The sequence below is a fragment of the Mustela nigripes genome, chromosome 10, assembly GCF_022355385.1.
Source record: "Mustela nigripes isolate SB6536 chromosome 10, MUSNIG.SB6536, whole genome shotgun sequence".
NCBI lineage: Eukaryota > Metazoa > Chordata > Mammalia > Carnivora > Mustelidae > Mustela > Mustela nigripes.
This window is the reverse complement of record NC_081566.1, coordinates 67185524-67196948: the sequence shown is the minus strand read 5'-3', so window position 1 is coordinate 67196948 and position 11425 is coordinate 67185524. Positions and strand designations below refer to the sequence as shown.

At 51.0% G+C, this 11425-nt stretch overlaps 2 protein-coding genes across 2 annotated transcripts; one reads left to right on the top strand and one right to left on the bottom strand.

The window, feature by feature from the left end:
• Positions 1 to 1169: 1169 nt before the first annotated feature.
• On the top strand, positions 1170 to 3068 carry SNAPIN (SNAP associated protein). Its single transcript, XM_059413917.1, has 4 exons — positions 1170 to 1362; positions 1640 to 1686; positions 1935 to 2053; positions 2513 to 3068. Exons 1-4 carry the CDS (start codon positions 1220 to 1222, stop codon positions 2612 to 2614), a joined length of 411 nt encoding a protein of 136 aa, XP_059269900.1. The 5' UTR covers positions 1170 to 1219; the 3' UTR covers positions 2615 to 3068.
• Positions 3069 to 3449: 381 nt separating this feature from the next.
• ILF2 (interleukin enhancer binding factor 2) lies at positions 3450 to 11238 on the bottom strand. The gene is made up of 14 exons (XM_059413908.1): positions 11132 to 11238; positions 10749 to 10808; positions 10525 to 10567; positions 10146 to 10250; positions 9743 to 9820; positions 9103 to 9205; positions 8031 to 8096; positions 6179 to 6295; positions 5622 to 5700; positions 5277 to 5364; positions 4623 to 4684; positions 4432 to 4546; positions 4124 to 4214; positions 3450 to 3973 (listed from the first exon to the last, which is right to left on the bottom strand). Exons 1-14 carry the CDS (start codon positions 11134 to 11136, stop codon positions 3813 to 3815), a joined length of 1173 nt encoding a protein of 390 aa, XP_059269891.1. The 5' UTR covers positions 11137 to 11238; the 3' UTR covers positions 3450 to 3812.
• Positions 11239 to 11425: the final 187 nt, after the last annotated feature.

The following is an 11425-nucleotide window of genomic DNA, read 5'->3' as shown; positions in this document are numbered from 1 at the left end:
AAAGGGAGAGTACAAGCAGGGGGAGAGGCAGAGGGAGAGAGAAAAGCAGGCTCCCCGGTGAGCAGGAAACCCCCCCCCACCCCATGCGCTACTTGATCCCAGGACCCCAGGATCATGACCAGAGCTGAAGGCAGTCACTTGACCAACTGAGCCACCCAGGCGCCCTCCCACAGTGATTTAAACACCTCTCCTCTTTCATTCCTGAGGATGAAGCTCAAGGCTGAACGGTCTGGTGCCACTTATCTCTGGGGACCCCTTTGCCCTCCAGGAGCACTTCCACACACACCTTACCCCAGGGCCACAGGACTGTGAGCCACTGGAACACTCCAGAGCTTAAGACACTGTGCCTTGGGTTGAGAATTCAACAAGACGGTAAACTCAGGAAAGCCATGAAAAGCACAACAAAACTAAGGAAACTTTTTGAAGGAAGGAAAAAATGAAAATATGGAAGCACATGTAGGGTTTAAATTTTGCTTTACTGTGGCAAAATACACATAAAATTTACCACTTCAACCATTTTTAACAGTTCAGTGGCGTTAAGCAAATGCACATTACGGCGTCATCATTCCTCATCTCTAGAACTTCATCATCCTGTACTGAAACTCGACCCATTAAGCAGGAACTCCCCTGGCAACCCTGTTCTGAGAAGGAACCAAAAGCACATTTGATCTCCACGGATTTGACTGCTCTGCTCTGGGTCCTTCATGCAATAACCCGACAGTACTGCTGAGTTCACCCAGCCGAGTCGCCAAGGCGCATCCACGCGGCAGGGGTAACGACTTCATTCCCTGTAAGACTTAGTATTACTCCTGCTTCCTCTGGAGGCGCTGCAGCGCCGTCAAAAGGCGCACGCGCAAGTCGGAAATAGGAGACCACACACACGATGAATAGACCTGGGCAGCACGGGAGGCTAAGCGCAACCAGAGAGACAAGCACTCCCTTTCTCACCTTTGCAGAACACCCAAGACAGCCGCCCCCCAAATGGCTCCTTCCACCCCCGAGGTCTGGAGACGCCCCCCCACACCGCTTCTCCCGGGCCTCCAAGGAACTGCAGGTCGCCCCGCCCCGCTCCGCCCCCGGTCGCGGAGACTCGGTTTCCCAGAAGTCCCCAGGCTGCGTCCAGCCAGCAGCTCCCAGGCGCCCCCTGGTGGCGCACGAGAGCGCGACTCCAGTTCCCGGCGGCCCGTGCGGCACGTTCCGGGCGGAAGGACGGCTCGTAATGGCGGCGGCTAGTTCCGCCGCTGTGTCCGGGGCCGGGACCCCAGTGGCAGGTCCCGCAGGCCGCGACCTTTTCGCCGAGGGGCTCCTCGAGTTCCTGCGACCGGCTGTGCAGCAGCTGGACTCTCACGTCCATGCCGTCAGGTCCGAGAGGGAGGGGCGGGGCGGGGCCGGGCCTCTCCTCCTGAGGGGAGGGGAGGGGAGGGGAGGAGGAGGAGGAGTGCTGTACCGGAGGGGGCGGGGATTGTGCGTGAAGGGGGCGGAGTCTCGCGCGGGTCTGGAGGGAGAGGCCGGGCGGCCGGGCGGCCTCGGGGTGGTAGTGGTGGTGGTGATGGCGCCTCCCCGCACCTGGGGAGTCCTTGAGGGAGTGGGTTTTTCGAGTCCCGGTAACTGACAGTGTGGGTCTCGTACCTCTTTGCAGAGAGAGCCAGGTAGAACTACGGGAACAGATTGACAACCTAGCTTCTGGTGAGTAGCACCCCGTGGACCAGCGACCCTGCAGCGACCTTCTAGAGCCTCACGTTTAGCCGAGCTCGGGGTGGGCTTCGGTCATGGGCTGGCAGGGCTGCGAGGCTGCAGTGGATTCTGCTTTCCGGGGTTCTAGTGGCCGGCCCACGTGGGTGCAGGCGTGTTTAAATCCCATTTACCAGCCTGCTCTCCCTAGGAGCAGGAAGGGAACCATGTGGTGTTCGCTGCTCCTTCCTTCCATCCCCCAGAACTGTGCCGGATCAATGAGGATCAGAAGGTGGCCCTGGACCTCGACCCCTACGTGAAGAAGCTGCTTAATGCCCGGCGGCGAGTGGTCTTGGTCAACAACATTCTACAGAACGCGCAGGTAAAAAAAAAATCCCCCACCAGCAGTGATTCTTTCCAAGTCGTCAGGGACATCCCACAGTCCCCAAGGCAGTGAAACAAAGGAAGTTGTCAGCTAGTGTCAGGCGTAGTAGAACTCATTCCCAGTTCCTCTCCTGGACACTGTTATATTCTGTAGGAGACTGACGTGGAGATGGAGCAAGCCCAAGGTACCGTTCTGCACCTAGTTGACAGGGAGTGCTGGAGCCTTTCACAGAGTAGTTAAGACTCCAAATCTTGTTCTTTAAAGATTTTAAGAAATACAGCAAGAGCGGGAACACAAGCAGGGGGGAATGGGAGAGGGAGAAGCAGGCTTCCCGACGAGCAGGGAGCCTGATGGTGGGGCAGGAGCCCAGGATCCTGGGAACATGACCTGAGCTGAAGGCAGACGCTTAACAACTGAGCCACCCAGGCGCCCCATGATTCAAATCTTGTCTTATAGGAACGACTGAGGCGGCTAAACCACAGCGTGGCCAAGGAAACAGCCCGCAGGAGGGCAATGCTGGATTCAGGGGTTTACCCTCCTGGTTCCCCAAGCAAGTAATAGGCCAGAAGATGGGAGCCACCCGTGGCCTCAGAGTAGCACAAGTACTGTTCCCCAGCTGCTTTTCTTCCAGGACTCCCTGTAGATCATGGGACATCAGCATAGCAGCCCAGTTTGTTTGAAGCACTTAAGTCTTACCCATTTATGTGGGGCCTCAAAGAAACCCGTGTACGGCAGGATCAATGATCCCAAAGGACTTATGACTCTTGCTTCCAAGAATGAGCTGAGGCCTGTACATACTCAAGACAGAACTCCTCTACCTTCAGGCCTAGTTCTGTTCTTCTGTTGCATGTCCTCTACTTGTGACTTTTCTGTTTACAGAGGATTTGGAGAAGAGGGCAGGCAAAGTCAAGGTAACAACTCCTGTCTATACCCTCTTTTGTTGACTGCACTTGTCTTGAATAAAGTAGCAGTATTGCTAGAACCATTTAATTCAATAAATGCTTAAACAGTGTTCTAGTTTACCCTGGTGTATGGAAAGGTTCCAAGAGTCATTGTACTTTTTTTTTTTTTAAGATTTTATTTGTCAGAGAGAGAGAGGGAGAGAGAGCGAGCACAGGCAGACAGAGAGGCAGGCAGAGGCAGAGGGAGAAGCAGGCTCCCTGCCGAGCAAGGAGCCCGATGTGGGACTCGATCCCAGGACTCTGGGATCATGACCTGAGCCGAAGGCAGCCTCTTAACCAACTGAGCCACCCAGGCGTCCCCAAGAGTCATTGTACTTTGATTCAAATAATGATCTAGTGTTTATAACGAAAAGACTCAAGTATCACTTTTACTTAAGAGTACAGAAAGCAAAAAAGGTTCTCAGGTGCCAATGAAAAACAAGACCAAGAGCCCTACTAGGAAGTACTTTATTTTTCTTAGAAAAGAAAAAAAAAAATCAGACACTAACAGCTCACAACATTTCAATAACAAAGTACTGGTTGAGAGAGGTTTCCAGGAACTGGGTTCTCTTAAGTCTTAGGAAGAAAAGCTGGTAGGCTGCTTCACTATAGATGGATGGCATAGATCATAAATGGGAGACTTCTGGCTCATCCTGGCCAATCAGAACCCAGTGGAATGACACTCCCTTCTATAGAGTTTATGTTCCTTCCTGTCTCCCCATCCCTCAGAAATGCCACCATATAAAGCCCAGTAGCAGTTAGCTTAGGCTGCAGTCTTTCCCTTGGAAAAGAAAAGGGATGAAGAGAGAGGAAGGTCACTCCTGAGTCTCCATGCTTTCCTCTTCCTCTCCTTGAGGTGGTTCTTCCGTATTCTCTTCCTCTTCCTCCCCTTCCTTCTTCTCTGGTGGCTTCTCATAAGCCTTTTCTGAAGGTGTCACTATCACTCCATCCCAGGTAGATATTTCAGAAGCAAGATCTAGAAAAGAAAAAGTGATTTTAAGCCAAGTAGTCGAGCATACAACTCATGATCTACACAGTAGAAACAGCAAGACATCTGAGCAGTGCAGGGCTTCTTTGCAGACCACAGAGCAGCACAAAGAACCCGGGACCCACGGTGAGCACTCACAGCTGGCATCACCCTCCTGGCCGAGAATCTTCCGAAAACCACCATGTGAGAGGATTCTGACCAGAGTCTGAGCTGTGTAGCACACCATGTCCTAAAGGATAGCAAAGTGAGGGTAAACTAGCAAGATAAATCAAAGTACTTATCTGATGAATATTATCATGAATATAAAGACAACCTTAAATTCAGGAACAAAGTCTGTGAGAACCCCTAGATCTTGACCCACCCCCCCCCCGCCGGCAAAGACCACATTCCCTTTGCCTTCTGACGAGAGTGGGGCATAACAGACCATATCAGCGCTGTCCCAATACCTGTTGTTCCAGAGTCATGACTGTGTGTACTCTGAAGTTGCCACTCTCACAGGGGTCAGTGATGCCCACCGACCCTGGCAGAAACAGTCCTGCAGCCAGAATCTGTAAGCAACGCCTGAAACACACAAGATCATTAAGAGAACACAAAGACCACTTAAACCCAGCCCCAAACCCAAAGTAGCCAGTCATACCTGTATGCCACGTTTAGGGCCAAAGGCTGTCTGGTGGGATTGTTCATCACAGCATAGTGCCCCTGGAAAAGAAACAATCTGGTAGGTGCGCCAGGAACTTGCCGTATCTAGCCAAACAAACTTGAAACCATCCAAGAGAAAACTGGTTATTAAGGCCTAGCTCCAATGTTCATGAGCAATTCTGAAATGGCTGTTCATTCAGTAATTTCCTTCCATTATCACATTACTGAAATGAGATCAGTAACAAAAAGGCTTAAGGGTAGCCAATTACTCATTCAACTGAATACTCCAAAAACCCAAGGAAGTAATAAACCTTGTATATTTACGGGATTACTTTGCCCACCATGGAATTCATTTTCAGCTTCACCAAATTTCAGACCCTGATGGGTTTCAGAGTAACTACTTTTAAGTAGGGATGAGCAGGAACTGCCAAATGCCCCCCCCTTTTTTAAGATTTTATTTATTTATTTGACAGACAGAGATCACAAGTAGGCAGAGAGTCAGGCAGAGAGAGAGGGGGATGCAGGCTCCCCGTTGAGCAGAGAGCCCAATGCAGGACTCGATCCCAGGACCCTGAGATCATGACCTGAGCTGAAGGCAGTGGCTTAATCCACTGAGCCACCCAGGCGCCCCCAAATGCCCTTCTTTACTTACGAGTAGGTCAAGGATCCAGGGTGTGAGGGGCTCAAAGCCAGGAAAACGAATCCTCAGGTCTTTCAGCAGTCTGATGAGAACTTTAACTCTGAAAGTAAGAGGGACCCAGAGATTAATAAGTTCATGTATTTCCATCCCCCAGGTACAGAGCTGATTTTATTTCCAAAACTACACATTCTGTTTCAATCTAAATTTGTTTACTTGAAGTTTAAGAAAAAGAAAACCCTACCAAAAACCAACCCTGACAAATTATAGCCAAAAAAGTTCTAACAGAGGAAGTATGGGGGATGTGGTTACGCACTATTAATTAGTTATTAATTTTAACTCAAATAATGAGTGACTCACGTGGACTGAGAAGCATTTTCCTCAAACCAACGGGCATGTCTGATGGCTGCTAAGGCACTTTGTAACACCTTGATATCCACTAGAAGACAAGCACAACAGGCCACAATGAAATACTACCATGATGAAGCAAGCAATTCAGCCACACTGCCATAGTCCCAAGAACTTGCAAGACAGGGTAACTTCCTAATTTCTTAAACCACCCCATGTTCCTCAGATCAGCAAATCATTCGTCCAAAAATCACTGTTCTTCCTCCAAATCAAATGTAAAAGTATGCAAGATCTACCACTTTCTCCAAGAGCCAACCCCCCCCATAAATATTTCCTCACTCTTCCTTAAGTCCTCCACCAGTTGCTTTCTTAGCCATCCCATGTAACAATTTCACTAGCAAGCTGGTAAAACTCTCCAAATTACAGAGGGAAACAGCAAAGTCTAGGCATCAACTTAAGTGCAGAAGGCTTCACATGGAATAGCAACAAGCTAATAAGTGAACTTAACAGCAACTTTATGCCATGTTTTGTTTTCCCAACTATCTCAGCAACAGAAAAAAAGAACTAACAATGGAGTTCTGGGTCCAGTTTTCGGAGATTGGGCGGCACCGTTGTAATGAGAATCTTTACTGTAGCGTCAGAAGAACTAATCTCGAAGCCAGTTTCATTGGTCAACATGGTCAAAACTGAAAGAAAATCAAAAGCTGTAACTTTCCCATTTCTTTTATATTACCAAGAGATAAATCTACAGTGGGAGCAGGGGAATAAATAGGTTTTTAAAAATAGCAAAATCCAGGGGCACCTGGGTGACTCAGTCTACCGGGTATCTGACTCTTGGTTTTGGCTCAGGTCTTGGTGTCAGGGTCCTGAGATGAAGCCCTATGTCGGCTCTGCACTGGGCGCAGGATCAGCTTATCCCTTTCCCTCCCACTCTACCCCCTCTTCCCTGGGAGCAAGCAAGTAGTGTGTCTCTCAAATAAATAAATAAAAACCTTTAATAAAATATTAAAAGTCCAGAATGAGGATTCAGAATACAATTTTAAAAGTAATGGACATGGAGCTCCTGGCTGGCTCAGTGGGTAGAACATGGGACCCTTGATCTCTAGGGTGTGAGTTCAAGCCCCACACTGGATATAGCAATTACTTAAACTTTAAAAAAGTAGAGGTGCCTGGGTGGCTCAGTGAGTTAAGCCTCTGCCTTTAGCTCAAGTCATGATCCCATGATCCCAGGGTCCCAGGATCCCAGGATTGAGCCCTGCATTGGGCTCTCTGCTCAACTGGGAGCCAGCCTGCTTCACCCCCCGTCACCCCGTTCTCTGCCTGCCTCTCTGCCTACTTGTGACCTCTCAGTGTCAAATACATAAATTCTTAAAAAAAAAAAAAAAAGTAAAAAGTAGGCATGCCTGGGTGGCTCAGTTGACTGCATATCTGACTCTTGATTTTAGCTCAGGTCATGATGGCAGGGTTGTGAGACTAAGGCCTGCATCTGGCTCTGTGCTCAGCATGCAATCTACTTGTCCCTCTTCCCCTGCTCTGCCCATGCTAAGTCGATAAAATCTTAAAAAATAAAAAAGTAGGAACGGTTGGGTGGCTCAGTTGGTTGAGCATCTGCCTTTGGCTCAGGTCATGGGATCCTGGGTCCACGTCATCGGGATCCTGGGATCAAGCCCTATATGGGGCTCCCTGTTCAGAAGGAAGTCTGCCCCTCCCCCTCCTTCTGGTGCTTCCCCCTATTTGTGGTCTTTCTCCCCCTCTTGCTCTGTCAAATAAATAAAATATTTTAAAAAATAAAAAATAGGGCGCCTGGGTGGCTCAGTGGGTTAGGCCACTGCCTTCAGCTCAGGTCATGATCTCAGGGTCCTGGGGTCGAGTCCCGCATCAGGCTCTCTGCTCAGCGGGGGGCCTGCTTCCCTTCCTCTCTCTCTGCCTGCCTCTCTGCCTGCTTGTGATCTCTCTGTCAAATAAATAAATAAAATCTTTAAAATAAAATAAAATAAAAAATAGCCTTGACTATTAAAAAAAAAAAGAGTAGGGACGCCTGGGTGGCTCAGTTGGTTGGACGACTGCCTTCGGCCCAGGTCATGATCCTGGAGTCCCGGGATCGAGTCCCACATCAGGCTCCCAGCTCCATGGGGAGTCTGCTTCTCTCTCTGACCTTCTCCTCATTAATGCTCTCTCTCACTGTCTCTCTCTCAAGTAAATAAATAAAATCTTAAAAAAAAAAAAAAAAAAGAGTAAATAAAGGTAAAGGAGATGCAACAGGATTCTGAACACTGGAGATCACGGTCAAAAACTTCCCCAACATAAAACTCTACATTCACTCTTCCTTCTAGCCTGACCAGACTTTGTTAAAAAGTGTACTTGAAATTATACACCTGGCTCCTATGACCACTAAATACATGTTCAGTAACAAACTCAAACCTTCAGAAGGATCCTGTGCTCTTAGACTTTCCACAACTTTGTTCCCTAGGGCAGCAACAGCTTCCACTAGATGAGAGAAAAAGAGACCATAAACAATTATTCAAAGGCTATACAGCTCTGTACTACTCCCCCCTCTGATTTCTGCCCCACATGCAAGGTTGGAGCAACGGCAAGCAAGAATAAACACTTTTAGGGGTGCCTGGGTGGCTCAGTGGTTAAAGCCTCTGCCATTGGCTCAGGTCATGATCCCAAATCGGGCTCTCTGCTCGGCAGGGAGCCTGCCTCCTCCTCCTCTCTCTCTCTGCCTACTTGTGATGTGTCAAATAAAGAAATAAAAATCTTAAAAAAAAAAAAGAATAAAGAATAAACACTTTTACAAGGGGAAACTAACACCTCAACAGAGAAACCGGAAGGCTCAGAGAACAGGATACCTCCTATACCCATACCCCATTTTTGTTTTTATTTTTTGAGTAGTAGGGTTTCTCATCAGTGGCCCTAATCCCCTTTGAGGCTGGATAATTCTTTGACAGTTGGAGGACAGAGTATGTCCTGTGAATTGATCTCTACTCCTTGGATGCCATAGCCCAAACTGTCTCTAGATACAGCCAAATATCCCATGGGAGACAAAAATCACCAAATGAGAAACACTGCCCTTTAGGAACCAGACATACATTTTTTCAGACACACCGTCCAGACTTTGTCCCTTATTACCTCAGCGCACGTTAAAAAAAATAAATTTCCCATTTGTCTTCCAAACAATCATCCTCACAAGAAATATGGGCTTTAGGGGCTCCTGGGTGTCTCAGTTGGTTAAGTGGCTGCCTTCAGCTCAGGTCATGATCTCATAGGTCCTGGGATCAAGCCCTGGGTCAGACTCCTGCTCAGTGGGGAATCTGCTTCTCCCTGCCAATCCCCTCGCCCCCTGCCACCATGGCTCATGTTCTTTCTCTCTCTCTCATAAACAAAACCTTAACAAACAAACAAAGAAAAAAGAAAAGCAGTCTGGGCTTTAAAGATCCCCATGCCTCAAACTCAACTTTCTGCTCCTGTGGCCATAAAGAGGTGCACTCACATGTTGGCAGAATCTTTAGGATTACCACCAGGTCAGCCACGTTGTGTCCTGTAGTCATTGTTCCCTTTTTATATGATCCCACCTGTCGGACTTCTTCAATTTGCTGTTGGAAGAAGGATTTCCGGGAGGAAAAAAATGCAGAAGTGAAAAAGACTGTCTAGGTGTGCCTGGGTTGCTACTGGTTAAGTATGTCAGCCTGACTTCGGCTGAGGTGGTGGTCTCAGGGTCCTGGGGATCTGTCTGCATTGGGCTCCCCACTTAGCAGGGCTTCTACTTGTCCCTCTGCCTTCCCCCACACTCATGCTGATGTGCACGCTCCCTCTTTCAAATAAATAAATAGAACCTTAAAAAAAAAAAAAACAACTATTTCCTTTCAGAAGTCAATTACAATTATTAGCCAGACTTAGAAGCAGCAGAAGTCAAATCCTATCCCAAAACAACCACATGAAAAAACTAGTACATTATGGCTAGCTCAGAGCGCTGACACAAGTCTTGTCCCCACCACGTCACCACTCCAAAGGAATTCCACTGTACTTTGCTTGGAGAACAAGTAACTGAAGAATTAAGAGATGGGCGCCAAGGAAACGCTACCCACACTACCAAGACTGCCGTTCCTATGACTAAATCATTAAAAACTCACCACTTCGAATGTCCCTGGAGCCACAATCAAATTGTCAATCACATTGTTTATTTTCGTCACCAGAGAAAGGATAGAGGCCTGAAAAACAACAGGAAACAGAAATACCCTACAGTGAAAAACTGCAAGCCACTTCTCAGAGTCGGAGTACTTTCCCTAACCCTTTCCACACAAGCTGAGTCCGGGCGGACGCCGCGCTCTGCAGACACTCTGACCTTCTGCCTTGAATATGCCAGGAGCGAGGAACTTTCTGACCCAAAGACAGGTCCCCCAGTGGGGACATAACCGCACACGTAACCTGTGGACGGAGCCCACCGGCACCCTCCCTCGGGGAGACCAGGGCACAGTTCACCCCGGGAGGAGTTTCAGACGCGGAGCCCGGCCCCTCGTGGGCCGCAGAGCGCACCTGCTCGGCAGAGTTGGGGGCGAGGTCCTGGTTCCTCTTCAGCAAGGCCTCACTGAAGGACGTCTCATCCGGCGCCGGCTTCACCCGCGGGAAGGCCATCTCGCACTAGCCGCAAGGAAAGCACGAAAGTGACCCCGAGTCCGGCAGGCGCGCTCCCGCTCCCCGCGGCCACGGCGGGAGCCTCGGACAGCAGAGCGCCCTGCACCTGCTTCCGCTCCTCAGACGCTCAACCCGGGATGCCTGCGGGAGGGACCGGCGGACTCGGCGGGGACCCAGCCAGTCGCTCGGAACGAAGGTTCCGGGCCTGAGATCGCCGACGCTCTCCGGACGCGGCGCCCAGGCCCGGGAAGCGCCCGGGAAGCGCCCCCGCCGTACTCACCAGGTAGAAGTCGAACGGGATGTGCGGCACGAAGGGCCTGAACCTACGACAGGGGAAACGACGCCGCTTACTCCTCGGAAAAGCCAAACGGCCTCGCGCGCCGCGGTCGCTCGGCAGGGGCGCGGGCGGGGAGACGACTCCCTGCGGCCGGGACCTCCCAGCGCCGACCGCGCGGACGGCGGACCGACGCTGACCCGGCAGGGGCGCCGGCCCCCGGCACTCACCCTCCTCCGGGGCCTCCTCGGGAACCAAAGCGCCCGCCGCGCCCACGGCCTCTGTCACCCCTGGAAAGGCAAGACATTCGCGCTGGCGTGGGCTCCGCCGCAGGGGCCCCGCGGCCGCCCTCCGCGTTCCAGGTGCCCCGCCTCGGAGACCAGAGCGGCCGCCCAGGGGGCCGCCGCACGGGTAACGCCCGTGGCCCCCGGAGCCGCCATCCCGCGTCCGCCCGGCCCGCCGCGGCCCTCGCCCGCCGCCCTCGCCCCTGCCCGCTGCCCTCCGGCAGCCCCGGGCACGCGACCCCTCCGGGGTCTCCGGCTCCCATCGGCCCACCTCCCCGAAGCTTTCGGGCGAGTACGCCAGCCCTGCCCAGAACCCCCGGTGCCTTTACCTCATGGCGCCTACAACCCGAACAATGGAGGCCACACCAACCGCCCCTCTCCTCAGAGGAACAGACGCCGCAGACGCGGCTTGCCGGCGCGTCCCAACAAACCCTGGCGCGATTGGCTCCGGCCCTACAGGCCTCTAATGCCCATTGGTTTACTTTGTTCGACCAGCCTGCGAGCCAATAAGAAACGCCTGCTGTGTCAGAAATTAGCCAATGAAAACGGACTTAGAGGCAGCGACAATTTTTTTTTTTTTTAAACCACACACTAGGCGGCGCGGGTTATAGAAGGTGCTTGGG

What these genes read in the sequence shown, in the direction of transcription:
- SNAPIN (XM_059413917.1), top strand. Translation starts at nt 1,220, where the DNA reads ATGGCGGCGGCTAGTTCCGCCGCTGTGTCCGGGGCCGGGACCCCAGTG. An exon ending in TCTCACGTCCATGCCGTCAG is followed by an intron (nt 1,363 to 1,639) that starts GTCCGAGAGGGA and finishes ACCTCTTTGCAG; the next exon opens with AGAGAGCCAGGTAGAACTAC. An exon ending in ACATTCTACAGAACGCGCAG is followed by an intron (nt 2,054 to 2,512) that starts GTAAAAAAAAAA and finishes CTTGTCTTATAG; the next exon opens with GAACGACTGAGGCGGCTAAA.
- ILF2 (XM_059413908.1), bottom strand. An exon ending in CCTAAAGATTCTGCCAACAT is followed by an intron (nt 8,097 to 9,102) that starts GTGAGTGCACCT and finishes TCTCTCATCTAG; the next exon opens with TGGAAGCTGTTGCTGCCCTA. An exon ending in CCTGGATCCTTGACCTACTC is followed by an intron (nt 4,685 to 5,276) that starts GTAAGTAAAGAA and finishes TTTCTTTTCCAG; the next exon opens with GGGCACTATGCTGTGATGAA.